Source organism: Ruditapes philippinarum, unplaced genomic scaffold, assembly GCF_026571515.1.
Source record: "Ruditapes philippinarum isolate M1 unplaced genomic scaffold, ASM2657151v2 ctg5908_1_1_1_1, whole genome shotgun sequence".
NCBI lineage: Eukaryota > Metazoa > Mollusca > Bivalvia > Venerida > Veneridae > Ruditapes > Ruditapes philippinarum.
The window spans coordinates 17,487-36,290 of NW_026866638.1; the positions used below are offsets into that span (position 1 = coordinate 17,487).

Consider the following 18,804-nt stretch of genomic DNA (forward strand, 5'->3'; position numbering starts at 1 on the left):
AAACATTTTTTTATTTAATAAAACCCAGGTAAATTTTTGAATATAATATAAAACAGCAAATTTCTTTCTTTCTAGAACAATGGATTAAAGGATTTTTTAAAAACAAACTTTTTTTTTGAAATTTTTGGCCATTTATCCTATTTCTATTTTTAAAGTTTTGAAATCTTTGGTAAACCTAAGATCCTTGGTTGAAAAGCAAACATTTTAAAATACGAATTTATTCCACCTAACTTTAAAAAAGTCCAAACTTTACATGGCAAGCCCCCCAAAGCCCCGTTTAGCCTGGTATGGGGAAAGGGAACCAAAAACTTACAAGACTTAAGTCCTTTTGGTTTAATCATACCCAACCCCGGGCACTCGCTCCCGGGTGGAATAAAAAATTTAAATTTCAACCGGGGCTTTTCGGATATCACAAGGGATAGTTTTTTCGCTTCACAAAATTATTTTTCAAAAAAAACCTTAATTGGGAAACCCTACTTTTGCCGGCAAAAAAACCGGGATTTGGTAATTAGCCCTAAGCTTTCCCCCGGGAAGAGTATTAAATAGGCAGACCCCTTTAAATACAATGAAAATGAAGGGCAGGTTTCTAAGCCCCGGGAAGGGTCAATTTTTTTCTTTCTTTTTTTGTATTTACAATTTAGTATCCCATGTTCCCTTTGTAAGGGATAAGGTTTTAAAAATAATTTTTTTTATATTATTTGGAACAATAGATAATATTAAATAAAAGTTATGTATTTTAAAGGGTTTAAACAAAAAACGGGTTTTCATTTTTTTATCGTCCCTCTTTTTTATAGGGGCTTTGAAACCGGCCTCTTTGGGTATAAGAAGGGGGAAGGCCCCTAAGTAGAAAAAAAGGGTCTCGGAAAGAATGGAATGGGTGGGGTGGGAACTATAAGTTTCCTAATTTTGGGGAACCATAATTTTCATGGGAAAGTCCCCAATGGTAAATAATGTTCTTCCGGGTAAATTTTGGGGAACACTTTAAATTTTAAATGTAGAAGATTTTTTAAATCCATTTCGAAATAAAGTGCTATAAATTAGCGATTCAAGTGAAAAGTTGTACAGTAAATTTGTTTATTTGCTAAAAGGGGTTTTTTAATTTAAAAAAAAATGAAAATTTTTGGTTTCAATTCTTTATTTTGATTCAAAATTTTTAAATCGTTAAATACTATCTAAAGTAGATAAATGATAACACATCGCCCAGTTCTACGTGGTCATACACTCCGAGCCAAACAAAGTTTGAAAAAGATTTAAAATAAAAATAAACAAATAAAATATTTGTAAAACCAAATGTTTATTATTCAGCGCTATATACAACTAGCACATGTTTGCTCTTCTTCAGTAAGACCCAGTTAATCGGGCACGTTATTTTGAATACCAAAATGACAAACATACTTATATTGTCATGTGATCAACTGATCATATCCGTGGTTGTATCAAAATTGTCAATTATTCTAAATTCTAAATGTGTTTAAATCACTGCAACCGAATGCCTCTGGTTGAATGTTGTTATCAGAATAGAACAGAACAGGTACTTTATTTTTGACTTGCACAATTATACATGTTATTACAGGTTCAATCAAACAAAAAATTTAGCTGTGTTATACATTATTCAGGTAGAACGTGTCTCACTGTTATTTAAGAGTTATGATTTTATACAAATCATATATTATCAATAATCTATGATTTACCATGTGGACAAATAGTAACCTTGCCGAAAAGATTAACATGTTTCCGGGCGTACTTTTGATAGTGATAAAATGTGTGAAACGACGACGCAATTATACCTATTGGTAGAGCAAGAGAAACAACTCCACAAACAGCACATGTTGCTGCGATCACATGACCAAAATCAGAGTTTGGGATATAATGGCCATACCCGACAGTGGTCAACGTAATCAATGCCCAGTACATTGCGGTGAACATATTATTGAATTGAGAATTTTGAGTAAATTCGACAACGTACATTACAGTGCCGAAAATACAAACTAACAAACATAGCATAAAGAGTAGAACTTTGAATTCGGGAATTGAAGATCGGAATGTCAAGCCCATGATATTGAAAGCTGGGACACACTTTGACAAGTAAAACAGACGTGCTAACATCAATATAACCAAGTGTTTGATCACAATATACGATATCATTTTTACAACAGTATCTAGTTTGGATAGATTCAATTCCATTATAAAGGAAATCCAAAATGCCATATAGCCAATTGCGACAGAAAGGCGCGTGAAACACTTGCTGAATGACTTTTTTTCCGGGCAGACGACAAAAGTTACCAATAACTCGAAAGTGAGTATGAAGTGAATTATAAAATCTGTGTAAACAAAAATTGGACTTCGTTTTGCAATCTTGTCGAAAGTTGCGTTGCTCAATTTGAAGACACTAGACATGCTCTTGATTACCTCCATTTCTGATTCCGTAAATTCAGCACAAAATTGTTTCAAAGTAGACATTGCCATGGATATAGTTGATAACACTATTAGAAGTGAAACAAATACTCCCCATACCTGCAAAAATTAAAAAAAAAAGCATAAAGTATGTGTACAGACAAGTGATTTCAAAAGTTTATTATTTCAGAAATTCACGACTTATTATTTCTAAATTAACCAAGCCTTTTTTAAGTGAGCGCTTTATATGTAAGTGATACATAAAATCTTTGCAAGGTAGTGTCTTTGCTTGAAGAAAATGGTAAAATGTACAGACATGTCATTAATATGGATCATGTAAAAAAAATAAACTTCTAATAGAATAGCATGTATTTTCCACCTAAAATATTTTCTGATTTCTGCTTTTATATAGTGTACATTAAGATTATTATGTGTAAATTATCTCGGTGTAAGCAAGCTTTTGTCATGTATAAAATTCAAAAAATATGTTAAACCTAGATTTAGGTCCTCTCGTCCGTCCTAGAATAAAAAAAGGCGTTTACTAAAATGTACACGAAAGGTTTAATGATTTGAATGTAAACATTTTCCATTCTTGTAGAATAAAAATACAGTTGAAGATGACTTCCGAATAAAGATCACATTGTAAATAAATGCAACTCTACAACTACCCTTAATCGATCAAACAAAACATTGTTACCTCCAAATAATGACCACTTATCTATAAGGGACATGTTTAGTCACTCCTTTGTTCACAGGTTTGACTATACATTATAAGTCAAATAGTAGTAACTTACATAAGCATATTTGGATGAATCTGGTTCGTCAAGAAAAAGCCATATCCTCTGCTTTAAGTCCACGTCCGGTTTAAGTAGAAGGCATGTATTCGTGTTTTGTTTGATATTTTGAATCAACTTCTGCATTGTTGATACGTCTTCCTCTGATTTATGTAAGGCTTCCCAACAACACGGAGCAACAAAACGCGGAGAAATCTTCCAAAATTCAAGCTCTTCTCTGAATGTTGTTCCACACATATCTTTAGGTAAATGTATCGACCCTTTTCTTGATGCGTTAAGAATATGGTAAAACGTTAATGGGTCTCTGTCGAAGAAATACTCATTTGTGTCTGCCACATAATGGTCGGCATTTTCGTCAAGATGTGCAAGAACAGAATCTGGAAATGTTTTAAGTGTTCCAGCATAACATTGGAAAATAGTCCCTCCTACATTCAATTTGATTATTCCTTTAGAATTAAAACTGACAGCCTGCTCCATGTTACCGTGTTGTGTCAACCTGTGCAAATTGCATGAAAATAAGTTACGTATTTATATAGCTATTAGTATTCCACCGAATTAATTTTTTTAATGAAAACTTCACAATGATAGCAACAAATCTTGTTAAATTTATACTTTCTAACAATACGTAATGAATTGTATGTTCTGAAACTGAAAAGAAGAAATGTTACCTAGACTTGTGATGTGAAACAATCACGTGAAATTATTTTAAATGTCATTACATATTGCATTTCTATATGTATCAGATTGTAAATCCCGAGGGCATTGAGACACATTCATTGCATTTGAGTGTTGGTTTTCTTTCCTTCTGTCACTTGAATAATATAAATATATATGAGTGTGAAATGAATTTTGCCTGATAAAATAAATTAAATATTCAACGCTTATCAATCAAACCTGAAGTGATATCACAGAAATATCCGGAGGATGATTCAATACAAACGTGCTAAAACGTATCATTGTATCCAAGTTTTGTACTTTGAACGAAATCATTCTTTACAGTCAGTGCGCGCGTGCGTTTGCGTGATTAATCTTGTGTGGTTTTTTGTTTTTTTATGTTGTTGTTGATTTGTTTTCTAAAATGGAAATAAAACATGTAACTTCAGTATATATGTTTATACCACAGACATCCTAAACGAGCATATCATTTACGCCGCAAAATGATAATTATAAAAAATAGACACTTACTTTCTATTCCTCGTCAAATGTGATCTTACAGTACTATAACGAAAAACACAACAGCTTTTATTAGATTGAAGCACTTATTTGTTCTATGTTACGTTTCCTTGTGTAAAAAATGTTAAGGATGAAAAACCAATAACTATTTTCAAACGTATGACATTATTGGTAACTAAGTTAATTCAAATAAATAAGATTAACGCTTCTGTTTAACTTGCACTCTCAGTTCAACGTAATATTCATGTTCTCTCTTGATTATATCAATTAATTCAGTTAGTTTTACCAGTCTCGCAGGAAATTTATATTATATCAAAGCATATTTGAAATAAAATAATTGCCTTTTATAAAAGACCATTCGTTGCCTTGTGCGTACCAAAAAATGTCCACTTTGTTTAATGAATGTTCATGGTGGTCTAAAGTAATGTTAATATTTTACAGATAAGAATTAGTAAATCGATTTTTAGGTTCATGTAATATAATCTACTTCAGATAATTAGTTTCGAAATTCCACAATTACCTAGAGAATTTAAGGTGACTCATGACTCAAAGATGCGTTTGGCTCAGATCTACTTTATTGTAGTTATCTGACAAAGTAGTTAAAAGAAACAGATCATTCTTAATATATACATATCAAATATTAAGCGATACAAGTTTTGAAGCTTTAGAAATACACCTCGTTAAGCTTTGTTTTATTGGAAAATTCAGACTGCATTTGTTGTATTTATTCATTGATATTAATCTTTTGGGACTTCATTGTGTAAGAGTTTGTGTGAATTTTAGTACAGTTAACTAGTCAACGGTTACCCTCCTAAATTCTGTACAGAAGGAATGCAATTGATTTAAACATACATGTATTTATTTAAGCTCGATTGCGAAACAAGTTCTTGCAACTTATATTAATCACGTTTGAGTCCGCTTCCTGCCAGTACTGGTGTCATATGAAGAAACATGGTCGTGACCCGAGTAGGGCTCGAACATATGATCTCTGGGTTGCGAGGCAGACACCTTAACCACTAGGCCACCGCTCCTCTTGTAGGGAAGGACTGCAATTGTTGTGTTGATGTAATTCAAGGTAATTCAATTAACGATTTCCATAATAAATATTGAGGAATCAGTGTGTTTGATTCTGGTATGGTAACTCAGTCAACACTTGTCATAAATATGGGAGGCTACCATTTAGTACCACTACAGTAACATCCAAATGTAGACATAAGGCATTTGCTATAAATACTGGTGCAAAATATTTTAAGGGGGATTCAGGTTTTAACTTTCGGCACATAGTAATGGAAATATTTAGTGACTTGTAAACCGTGTGTGAGAAAGAAAAACACAGTAGATTTAAGAATATATTGTAAATACGAAATCAGCGTTACAATAACTACACCGACTTAGTTACTATAGCCAAGATTCCCTCTAATAATTATGAGGAGCAAGTGGTTTGAAGCCGGCAACTTAATCAACTCTGCCACGTACGTAGACCACCCACAATGTAATTTGTATGAACTCCCCTCAAGTGCAAGTTATTTGAAACGGATGTCCACTGCGATATAATATGTTGCCCCTGTGAAGTCTATTCGGTTCAGATTTGTACATCTTCAATTTCATTTAAGTTACAATGAAATATTTTAGCTTTTAACATAGTCTTTACAGGCATGCACATGAACAGGCATGTTTCCCCTTTATTTAAACACATGCTTAATCCAAAAATACTTTTTTTTATAATTATTTCTAATTGTAATGATTTACAATAAAACAATTGTTTGTTACTATACAATTAACAACAACGCAACATGTAATGTATTTGCAAGACACGTAAAGGTAAAATATTGTATTTATAAGCTTTTTCTGTTAGTCTAAAATTCAAAAATACGACATAGGTGCCCTCTTGTTAAATAGTTTTCATTGGTTTCAAACCTACTTCTTCAAGCAGACTGTTGGATTCCGATGGAACAGTTTTGAATTCCTTTAATTGTGCAGGCAATAGTTCTTTATATCGTGAATGCATCTTTATGTACTTATAAAAGTTATAGTACTTGTAAAATTTCGATACGATTATTCCAACAGGCAAGGCGATAACAAGCACTCCACACACTGCGCATGCTCCAGCAACCACATGACCAACAACTGTACTTGGAACATAATTACCATAGCCAACCGTCGTCAATGTAATCAACGCCCAGTAGATGGCAGTAAATATGTTGTCTATATTAGAATCATGCAACAGTTCAGCGGCAAATAGAGTATAGCCAAACACGCAAACGAGAATTCCAAGGAGGAAAACTAAAATTGTCAGCTCTTGTTTAGACGAAGCAAATGTTAAACATATTAGTCGGAAAGCAGGTACTCTTTTTGTGAGATAGAATAGTCGAGCAATTTTGAAAATGGATAGGTAGCCAAACATCAGCTGTATCATTAACACATTGACAGATCCAATATATTTTACATTAAAATAAATTGTAAAAGAAATCCAATAAGACATATATCCAAAGCAGCTCACAAGTCGCATAAAGCAAACAAATGCCCTTTTGTTTCGGCAGACGACAAAGCTCAGCACAAGTTCGACTGTCAAGATAGTATGGAATATTGCATTTGTGTATAAAAGAAATGTAAGTGGTTTAATAGATGCTAGTTTCTCTATTGTTGAGTTTTTGAAGTTCAATGCGTCTGCAAACTTTGTCAGAAGTTTCATCTGTTTCTCCGAGAAATTTTCTTGAAACATTTTCACTGTTGACAGGCAATCTGCAAACAAGGCTGCCAGTATGATAACAGATATGAATATACTCCAAACCTGAAATAATTGATGTTTACTGTAGAACAAACGTCAATAAAAACGTTATGTATATAGAGGATATTGAATGAGTGTAGTTTAATACTAAATTTATTGAACGAGTTGAATAAAATTATATTATGCGAGCCTCTGGCGAGCATAATATTGTTGTATTCAACGAGTTCAATAAATTTAGTATTGAATCTACACGAATATAATATTCTACTTATCACATATATTAGATAAGGACAATAAAATGTTAAAATGAGTAATTTTTCAATGACGCGCTTATACAGTAGTGTAACGCTAACATGCTATGTTTCTATATAGCGCAAATGACGTCACGCCAAAGTGTTATTACACTAGTGTAATATCGTTTTTATTAAATGGCTTTATTACACTCCTGCGCCGCGGTTTATGTGATAAAATTGTTTATTTTGGATGCTGACTAGCAAAAAAAACAAGAATAAAAATCAACAAAGCAAAGGCAACGTTCACAGGACGCGGCCCCCGACACACCCAAGCATGGCACGCAGAAGGCACCAAACAAAAACCCGGAGCGGACACAAGGGTGAAGCCCGTTTCAATTAATTCATTCTTATTTATGTATGGAAATCTTTTGAAACATTTAAATATCGTGATACTGGTATTCTTTACAAAACCAAAAGCAGGTTACTTATTTTGATGAATTAACTGTTAGTATAAATCAATAATTTTGGTTGACAAAGTGTAACATTTGAAGCATGTTTTCACACCAGATCGTGCATTTCCTTACCAAAGCAGATCTAGAAGATTTCGGCTCTTCTAAAAACAACCACACTTTTGTTCTGAAGTCTCTTTTGTCTTGAGCTCTCAAGGTTGAGATTGGTGATTGCTTAAAACGTTTATTTAGTAAGTCCACTGTTTCAATGACATCTTCACTTCCATAAAGCGCCTCCCAGCAACACGGAGCAACATGGTGCGGAGGAATTTCCCAAAAATCCAGTTCTTCTTTGAAAGAAGTTCCGCAAATATCCTTTGGCAAATGAACAGCCTTTTTCCGGAATGAATCGACAATGAAAGAGAATAAGATTGGATTTCTGTCAAAAAAGTATTCGTTTTCTTCAGAATCAAATGAATCCTGTTCTTTGTCAAGATTTGCAAGTTTTGATTCCGGAAATGTTGAAAGCGTTCTCTCATAGCACTTAAATGTATTACCCCCAATATTAAATCGAACGATTTTCTTATTATTTATAAATTGTTCCATTTTGTTCCAAATACCGTTCTTCTACAATATATGGTTTAGCAACTGAAACAGGCAAATATATAATGTTTTGTCTTATTATGTTCATAGTTCACACTTAATTCCCCAAAGAATATAGCTTTATTATGACTATATTCTGTGACAGTTGCTCTTATGCATCATGAATGATAAGAGCATACATAATTCAAACGATTTCAATATTTATTTCTGCTGGGAAATACAACAGAAGTGATTCCAAGTAAAATATATTATTTATATAACTGTAAACAATTTCAGCCACCTCGACAGATAATCAATATCCGTCTGGTATTTTTTTAAATATTGTCATAAAATGAAGCGCGTCACGACAAAAACAACATAATGAGTTTGCGACCAGCATGGATCTAGACCAGCCTGCGCATCCGCGCAGTCTGATCAGGATCCATGCTGTTCGCTATCAGTTTCTCTACTTGTTATAGGGTTTGTAAGCGAACAGCATGGATCCTGATCAGACTGCGCGGATGCGCAGACTAGTCTGGATCCATGCTGGTCGCAAACCAATTATGCTGGTTTTGTCGTGACACGGCTCAAATGATACATGTCAGAAATATGCTAACTATAAACATTTTTATCCTTTAACTTTATATCCAGTGAATTTATGATTCTTTTAATTCATTTAATTTTTTTATGGCCGTTTTTTATTATTTTTATTGTTGGTTAATATTTTGTTTTAATTCTTTAAACATATCTTGTATTAAAACCACCTTGAAACAATAACACATGCCTTTGGTCCACCTATCACCTTTCCTGGTTTGAATGAAAGGCTCCTAAATGGCTGAATTCTTAAGGGCAGTAAGAACACACATTAGACGGTAAAAGCTGTTAACTCTGCTTGACTGAAACAATTGAAGTTGACATTTATATGATGATGTTTATGCTCGTTATGTTTCTTATTTTCACATTCGTAAGTACTTACGATAATACAGGTGCATCCAACTTTTTTTAACTAAAGTCTTAATTTTTTTTGTAATGACGATATTTTAAAAGTATGTCTCTTAACCCATTGCTTCATGAGCATTTTGTGAAAAATGGCTGTTTTCACTAAAAAGTCTCCCGTTACAAAATCAAATTGCTATAAAACTATAAAAAATGCTTCAATACTAATCAAACTTGGCACAAATGTTGACTGGACCATTGCTTTTGCAACAATATGCTCAGGCTTAAATTTCCTGTTACCATGGCAATGAGGGGACATCTCAAAATTGCCAAAAATCACTATTTTGCTTTGATTTTTTTCCATCAAAATTGATTTCAAAGTGCTGCAACTTCTCATTTGATTTGAATAGAGTCAAATGTTTTTCAGCGTTGGTTACACGTTACCTTATGATCGATCCGGTGTCATTTTTAGCTTCTTACAAGTTCAAAATTTTCTTGGCGATGAGGGGGACTCACGTTTTCGTACTCAATTGTTTCATCTTATACAATAATCAATTAAAATAGTAAACTGTTATTGATCATGTGCTTATTGAACCAATAATGTTTAAATGCAAGTAAAGTGGACTTGTCAATATGTGTAGGAAGTGACTTCAAACATACGATTATAACAAGCAATTTTCAAAGAACTGCATGCAATAAAAAAGTCCCCTAACGATTAGAACTCCCAAGGAAGTATGTCAGTAATCTCCCTAATTAATGTCTAACAGATGTATTGCTACTATTGCAATATTTTAAGTCTAATTGTTGTCATGGCAACCAGATATTTAACATGGGAAGGAAAAAAAAAACAAGACAACCGCATGAGGTGTTAAGGCTCATCTGTAAAGGGCCAATACTATCAATTATAAGCATTTTTTTGAAAATATTATAACTTTAAAAGGGGGATAACTTTTGAAAGTATAGGTTTCAGAATAATGTTCATTGTCTTACAACTGTGCTTTGTCTCACAATCAAGTTACAAGTTTATAGCTTTGTTATATAGAAATCACCCTACGAATAATAAGCAATTTTATGTTAAAAAGTGACATATCTTCAAAACTATAGCTTTCAGAATAATGCCCATTATCTTTCAACTGTGCCTTGCTTTGACAAACAAGAATTCAAAGATTCATGTTTCATACTTTCGAAAACATTATACTTGATAGGTAATTTGGACAAAAATTCTAGATTAAAATGGGTCATAACTCTAATATATATTGATTTCAAAATAATGACCCTTCTTTATCAACTTTTCCTTGTCATATTCATCAAGTGTTCCATGTTCCATACTTGACATACAACTGCCTCTTATCATTATAAGGAAGCATTCCAGTGACTGATTGGCGATATTTAAGATTTTACACGACAACAACAACAATGACGCCCAGCGATCATATCAACTCCACTTTTCTTCGAACCAGACAAATTAAAACTGATGTACATAATATTCATGCGACCATCTATCCAAACTTTTAGTCCAATGTGTTTTAAACAAGGGACACTTTATACAAAAAGAAACCCATTTTTAAGTACAATTTCTTGTCTGTACTGTTTCTGCAATTATGCAATTACATAAACACAACTCAAAAAAAGAAAAGGAATTAAGACTTAGGAAAGTAAAATTTTGAATAAAATTTCCAAATTATTTGCCAATTCGCTTGCATTGACCTGTTTATTTCTGGTCTTCATCCTTGCCATATATAATTACCTAATTATAATGCAAAATTGCCAGCATTAAGCCCCGGTTAACAAATTTATACCCGATATTTCAAATATCCTGGAGTTCTTGTGATAACTTTGAAGACGTCCTTAAGTTCTTATGGTAAATGATAACTTTTGTTACTGCCAGTGTGTTTCTTGCGCTAAATCACAAAAGTTTTCCGACAAACTTTGTGACAGTTATCACAAGAACTCCTGACAAGTTATCATAAGAACTCCATCCTTCATGTAACAGTTCTTCCCCCGTGTTCTGGGTTATATTTATTGTGACGGCAGAGAAAGGGATATTGATAGAAATATCATATTCAGATGCCAGTTCAGTGGTTTCATTTTTCTGGGATTTATATTGTAATAACAGGGAACGTGTATTATTTTGGCCTATGATACAAAAGAGAAAGAACATCAAAATCAGAACAAATCAGATAGCCTCGTGTATTGATGCTTTTTTTATTACGCGGATTTCACGGGGAAGAACTATTACACGAAGGATTGAGTTCTTATGATAACTTGTCAAGAAGTTCTTGTGATTAACTGTCACAAAGTTCGTCGGAAAATATTTGTATATACTAAAACAACACTCGTCAAAAATGATAATTTCATCTTTAAAAGTGAGTTTTATATGCTAAATTAAACTTTAATGATTAAACTTGCCTATATGCAAATGTTTTCCGACGAACTCCATGACAGTTATCACAAGAACTCCTTGACCAGGTATCATAAGAACTCCTCCTCGTGTAACACTTCCTCCCCCATCGATATTTGCTTTAGTATAATTAAGTAATAGAAAGAGCACCGAAACACGAGGCTGTTAATCAGATTGCCGAGTGTTTCGGTGTTCTTTCTCTTTTGTATCATATTCAAACATAAAAGCACGTTCCCTGTTGTCACAATATGAAACCCCGGCAAAAATGAACCAATGATCGAACATCTGAATATGATATTTCTGTCGATTTCCCTTTCTCTGCCGTCACAATATGTAAACCCCAGCAAAAATGAACCAATCAATGGGCATGCTCTGGAGTGCGGGTAACTAATACCCGCACTCCAGTTAACGCACTGTGCATGTATATGTATACGATTTAACCCTGACACATTTTCAACAGAAAGGTCCCCAAACTATGATACAAACACTCTTTGTAGCATTATTATGCAACCTTTATTATATTATCTCTGTCATAGCTCTGTTTCCTCAAGTCTGCCAATTAAGCTTAGACTTATGTTACTCTCGTACCAAAAACAGGGCTTTATAGAATTCTGCTAACGTGTTTTATTATGATTAAATATTAGGTGAATAAATAGGACCCACAGGTGCTTGAAACATACTTTTTATGTTCTATATTGGCTATATACTATAATAAGATGTATGGTCTCCAAAGGAACAAAAACACCATGCGGAACAAACAAGAACACTGCTGAAAGAATCGACCAGATCATGGTTACCTGTTTGTGGTCGCCATTTGAAAGCATCTTTCCAAGTGTTACCGCTTTTTATTTCATGAAAATCCCTCAAATAGCAAAACAAAGAGGAAAAAATTCACAAAAAACATTATTTTCAATTCATGTCATTCTCGACGTCCATACCTTTATATCTTAAAATACAACTATAGGCTGATTATGTAAAATATGTGATTTTGTGACTAGCGCCTGTAATAGGACCTGTCTTGTAGCTTTGTACTTCAAAATCAAAACACTATTTGCAGTGTTTTATTTTCTTTGCATAACGAATATTTGCGTGTACTAATATAATCGTGTACTTAAAGTTTTAAAGAGGTGGCAGGGGCGGGATTAGGTGTCTGTGGCCAAGTGGTTCAGTTCATTGACCTTAAACAACTTGTCCTCGACTCCTGTGAGGAACTTTGAATTATTTTAAGTGAGGATGCTAGTCCGTTTAAGCCGAGACGATTATTTGTTTTATGATAAATATAGGGGGATTTCAAAAAATGTAAAGAAAACAGTAGTACAATAATTGTGAGGGTTTTTTATACGATACAGACCGTTCTTGTAGCTATAGATAAGTGTCTTTGTGCAGTGAACTGACTTAGATAATGTTTACGCATTTTGTCATTTTAACTGTGTTATAGTAAAATTGCTTTTCATTATCATGCAATATTATTTAGCAACACAGCTCTAATGCGATATATTTTGCAAATGCATTGGCTTAAACATATGTATTTAAGCTCAAATGCGAATCAAGAACTTATATTAATCACTTTCGACTCCGCTTCGAGGCATTATCCAAGCATAGCTCTTGTTTAACTAATGGCTTAAAGGAAATATAATTTCCAAGCCATTTTACAAGGTTAGATGTGAGTTTTTATCGATACAACAAAGTCTCGGGAGAGTTATTATAACAGTTCAGTCATGTTGAAGTATATTGATATTGCTGTATTGTTATAGTCACTCAGCGTTTGTAATGGTAATTAAGCCTTGATTGATAATGAAAGGGTTTTAGAAAACATATCATAAAGTTTCATTTCGTGACAAAAATTAAACAGGAATTGGTTTAAGGTTTATTCTGAGATTTTGTAGTCACGGAACTAGTTATCATACAAATAGTTATTTTCAAATGTTAAAAATGAATATATCAATCTATTTTATGATAGTTTACAGAAGAAACAAAAAAATCGTTTTAGCAGGAGCTTCCTCTGTATGGTTAGAATAGGGTGATATGAAACTATAGATGAAATGTTGTTCAATGGTATTGTAATCATCTGGGGTATTTCTATATGACAATTCGTTTTGCAATGACAGTAAAATAGTTGACTTTGATGAAAAAATATCGTTAAAAGGATTGCTTCGATCACGGACTTTGTTTTTGCGACTGACAATTATCGCTTTTTTGTGGTAATAACACTTATAACACATGGATATAACTACATGACATTGTTTGTTGAATAATTGAACATGTAACACACAAATATAACTATATGACATTTAATGCTTGCTTTCAATGGAGTGGTTAGAATTATATTCGGAATATTAATTCATTTTTCCTAACCTTTGTGAAAAACCGACGACAAATTGAGTAATACAATATCCAACACATTTGTGTTTTAACATTTATAGTTTTATATTATATGACATGTTAAAATATTTCAAGATGAGTTTATACATGCTTGAATCATACTTGAATCAATTTTACGTAATTGAAATATTGAATATTTAGGAGAGATAGAAATATTATCACAAAGTAACGTAGTATCACTCTTCAAATATACTTTTCAGTCAAAAATAAGAAAATGCCTAATATGAAAAGCTGTGACACTAAATGTACTTAAATTTTTTTGCATTTAAACTTAATATACTTTTTGAATCAGAATTAATGTGAGTAATTGATTTTTTGATTTCATTCGATATTTCTATAAGTGAAGTGATAACAGATTGTTATTCAATATGTGTACATAAAAGCACAAACTTAGAGTAGGATGGACAAATTTTGAAAAGGATACGTGAACTAAAAATATACATCATTCGTGTATTCTAACATTTCAGTTGAAAGAACTCCTTTTTGAGTATAATTATGGAAAAGTTGTGCAATATGGACAGAACAAATAACCTGCGAATCAATGTAGGTGGAACTATTTTCGTTTGTCATTCACATATTTTTAAATCGTTTCCCGAATCGTTTCTTGCAAATCTTGAAAAACAGGAGCCAAACTATAAAAATGATGAATACTTTTTTGACAGAAATCCACATATATTTGCGTACATTCTCGATGGTTTTAGAAAAGGTTCAATACATCTGCCAAAAGATGTCTGTGGAACTACTTTTAAAGCGGAGATGGAATACTGGGAAGTGTCAAAAGAACACGTAGCTCCGTGTTGTTGGGAAGCGTTATACAAAAGTGACGAGGATATTTTGACCATGCAGAAACTCATCAATGATTGTGAGAAAAACTCCAGCTTCCTAATGATGCAGCAAAAAGATCAAAGCATAAGAAACAGATTATGGTTGTTTCTTGATGAGCCGAGATCCTCGAAATATGCTATGGTAAATATTGCGACATAAGAATATTCTGTTGAAAAACATCATAAGTCATACACTTTTCTAAAGCATATCAATGCAGTTGCTATCAGCTTTTAATTATTTTGTATTTCTTAACATAGATTTTTTTTTTAGATTAAATATTTTAATTATTTATTTCCCTGTAAGGAGGTAACAAAGATATTTAATTTCAAAACATTTTATTTCAGGCATGGGCTGCGTTTGTGTCTGTGTTGATTGTTGTGTCAACATTAACAGAAGCGATGACGTCAGTGCCAATATTCCATGTAAATTATACCGAGTCTGAACAGAAAATTATTAAAAAGGCAAGTGAATTCTTGAACTGGGATGAATCTTCGTATGAAAAAATGATGACTATGAAACCACAACCATATCTGAAACTAGCAGATATTGTTTGTCATAGCATTATAACTCTGGAATTCATTATAACCCTTGTTGTGTGTCACAATAAAATGACTTATGTGTTTGATTTCTCACGCATATGTTTAATAATTGGATATTTTTCATTTTGGTTGAAATTAATACTTCAGCTTGAAGAAATAAGTTTGAAATCAGACATAGCTATAAAAATGATAACAGTGTTTGCTTATTTGACAGTTCTTAAGTTGGCGCGTTTGTTTTATCTAGCAAAGCATATTCCAGCATTTTATGTCATAAGGTTGACAATGTCCTCCTCAAAGACAGAACTGAAAATCCTTATGGCCATACTTGCTATTTTAATATGTGTTTTTGGGACCTTGATCTATTATGCAGAATATCCAAATTCAAAAATATCAAACGTATTCATTGGTATGTACTGGGCTTTGATCACTGTTACCACAGTTGGATATGGTGATTACACTCCTCAATCAGTCGCAGGTCACGTGATTGCCGGAGCATGCGCATCATGTGGCGTATTGATTCTTGCTTTGCCTATTGGAGTAATTGCTTCGTCTTTCTATACGTTTTATAATTGCAACAAATATGGCACGAAACACTACGACCACATTAAAGTTCGTCATAATTGAAAAGCCAAGTTTATTTCACAGTTATTAAAATTTTTTACGTATATTATAGAATTATTAAAACTAAATCTCCCTTAAAGACATAGAGCTAAAAGCTCTCATTTACTTCATCAAAGTGTATATTTTTGTATAAGTGTTCATAATTGGTTTTAAGTTTAAGTGTACGAGTATATTTGAGTGTCATCATCCAATAGAATAAGCGTTATCTACTACACGTAGTAAACGTTTTCAATCATTTTTTCTTTACAATATTATGATATCAAAAACATCGTAATGTTAAAAAAATATCAACAAAATTTCTTATGATTATTTGATAAGTTTCCTATGATATATTTGATAAGAGCGACAGTCCTATATACTTTATATAGAAGCAAATACGTAGATGCAAGCGGAGTAGAGTTTGTTCTGATCAGTATGAACGATTAAACTTTTGTTGGATGATTTTTATAATGATGAAAGTTCCTTAAAAATAACACTATAACTTTTAACTCAGTTCTTTTAATTCTATTATTATATAGACATTGTGTTGATGTATTAATGTATATTTGTAATAGAAATAAAAAAAAGTGTTGATATAAAACATATTGTTCTTTTGTGATTATTTCTTTATCTTAGATGTTCAACTAAAGTGTGTGTTGACTTCTCTGTGTTATAAATGGTCATTGCATGACTTTCAGGACAAAGATAAAAGTTATTCCCAGGTAATAATAAATTTATTCTTCCTTTCATTTATTTGTTGCTAAATCATTATCTGTTTTTCTCATCAAAAGAATGAGTCATATAAAAAAAAATACAAATACGCGACCTATTGGCTGTACTTTTGACTAAAACTACAGTACACAATATCCAGGCTAATATTCAAAATCAATTGGAAATTGTTCTAAGTCATTGGATAATTAACTATTACGGCCAAATTTTCGATTCGTAATCATTTTCAACCACACTCTCGTCACTTTCGTCATTAATATAGGTTTAAAATTGATTCGTTTAGAGACTTGCAATAATTATGTTGAAACGTTTCAAAATGTTAAGATGATATTTCAGATTAAACTACACTTATTCACAAGTCATTCAAAATAATAAGTCGTATGAATTTGGACATAACTTTGAACGTGCTAAACAAACTGACCAACATTTAGATGTTTCAGATCATAGCAATACTGATATACAATAAATAAAAGAATCGTATAGTCATACAAATCATTTTTTCAATCTGAAATTAGGTTTTACTTATTTTATATTATAAAATGTTGACATTTTCGTCACATTATTAATACTCTCGATCAAACGCGTGTCTGAAGGAATATTTTTGCCAAGTTCATTTTTTCACTTTGTTTCCAGATTTTTATACTGCACAACAGCAGGTGTCAAGTGCTGTGTGGCAGCTGTAAAAAGTTGCCCCATACTTCACTTCAGTGTTGTTATGTTTTTCTGGTCCTTCTGGATCATTGATGCCAGCACTATTAAGTGTTCGGAATTGAGTACCGCTTAAGCCGGTGCTAGGGGGCGTGAGGGATGTTGCACTTATTCATTATCCCTTATGTACAGACTCAATCAAACCGAGTCTGCAATTTTCATGTTATTTTGTTGTAAATAATGCTTTCGAGGGATCACTTTGTTTCCAGATTTTAAAAGATAATAGAAAATGATAGTCTAGGAAGGTTTGCAAAATTATTTGTCACATGTTCACATCCTTTCAAGAAGGAAAACCACTGCAATGAGTTTGTTGATTGTATTCGATCGTTCATCAGATAATTGTTATAGAACACTTGATTCAACGTCATTGAGAATTTTTCTTACCAGATATATTTAACTTTAAAGGTCAATTTTAGTAATTGTCAGTCTCAATAAAAAATGTGCAGTCTGACCGGGACTCGAACCCGGGACACCCGGAATACCGTACCGCGGCTCTACCGACTGAGCTTTACGGCCGCTTAAACATATTCCCCCGTAAACAGTGAACAGTTTTCAAGAAAGATTTATTACTAGATCTATTATTATTATTATTATTATTATTACCATTCAAGTTTTGTAGTTTCTTCTGAGATGATTTGGATAGTCCTGTACTTCTGGCTTCGAAAGCTTTAATGTTTTTGTATTCTTGATAATAAATAAATCATGTGCATTAATGGATAAAGACTATATTTCATTGATAGTTTGCCTACTTCTAGGCAATACAGCAGTAAACACTCTTTTCAACCCCAACAGTTAGAAACATCGCGATATCTCGCGAACCACAGATAAAATTAAACATGTATACTTTTGGGTTAATTGAAAATAGAAATAAAACAAAATAAAGTAAATTTACTTTTTATAATATGTAAAGAAATAATTTATTTTTAGATAAATACTGGATAGAAATCACATAATTTATTTCTCATATGCCAATTAGTGTGCCAATTTACCACATATTAAAGGTCATCTCGGGACTACGGTATTAACCATATTGTCAGGGTGGCGGCGGAGTGCTAAACTATCAGACATATTAGAGGTCATCTCGGGACTACGGTTTTAACCATATTGTCAGGATGGCGGCGGAGTGCTAAACTATCAGACATGTTAGAGGTCATCTCGGGACTACGGTATTAACCATATTGTCAGGATGGCGGCGGAGTGCTAAACTATCAGACATGTTAAAGGTCATCTCGGGACCACGGTATTAACCATATTGTCAGGATGGCGGCGGAGTGCTAAACTATCAGACATGTTAGAGGTCATCTCGGGACTACGGTTTTAACCATATTGTC

General features: G+C 32.8%; 3 protein-coding genes across 4 annotated transcripts; 1 reads left to right on the plus strand and 2 right to left on the minus strand.

Annotated features, from left to right (window-relative positions):
- Positions 1-1,273: 1,273 nt before the first annotated feature.
- Positions 1,274-4,750, minus strand: LOC132733174 (potassium voltage-gated channel protein Shaw-like). Of its 2 annotated transcripts, XM_060719772.1 has the most exons (3): positions 3,857-4,750; positions 3,189-3,684; positions 1,274-2,514 (listed from the first exon to the last, which is right to left on the minus strand). In XM_060719772.1, exons 2-3 carry the CDS (start codon positions 3,663-3,665, stop codon positions 1,681-1,683), a joined length of 1,311 nt encoding a protein of 436 aa, XP_060575755.1. In that variant the 5' UTR covers positions 3,666-3,684; positions 3,857-4,750; the 3' UTR covers positions 1,274-1,680. The 2 variants fall into 2 exon arrangements, with proteins under 2 accessions (XP_060575755.1, XP_060575754.1); XM_060719771.1 differs by lacking the exon at positions 3,857-4,750 and having other exon boundaries at positions 3,189-3,845.
- Positions 4,751-5,702: 952 nt separating this feature from the next.
- On the minus strand, positions 5,703-8,609 carry LOC132733176 (potassium voltage-gated channel protein Shaw-like). Its single transcript, XM_060719773.1, has 2 exons — positions 7,907-8,609; positions 5,703-7,152 (listed from the first exon to the last, which is right to left on the minus strand). Exons 1-2 carry the CDS (start codon positions 8,375-8,377, stop codon positions 6,253-6,255), a joined length of 1,371 nt encoding a protein of 456 aa, XP_060575756.1. The 5' UTR covers positions 8,378-8,609; the 3' UTR covers positions 5,703-6,252.
- A 5,332-nt stretch (positions 8,610-13,941) lies between these two features.
- On the plus strand, positions 13,942-16,421 carry LOC132733178 (potassium voltage-gated channel protein Shaw-like). Its single transcript, XM_060719775.1, has 2 exons — positions 13,942-15,038; positions 15,242-16,421. Exons 1-2 carry the CDS (start codon positions 14,568-14,570, stop codon positions 16,058-16,060), a joined length of 1,290 nt encoding a protein of 429 aa, XP_060575758.1. The 5' UTR covers positions 13,942-14,567; the 3' UTR covers positions 16,061-16,421.
- The last annotated feature ends 2,383 nt before the right edge of the window (positions 16,422-18,804 follow it).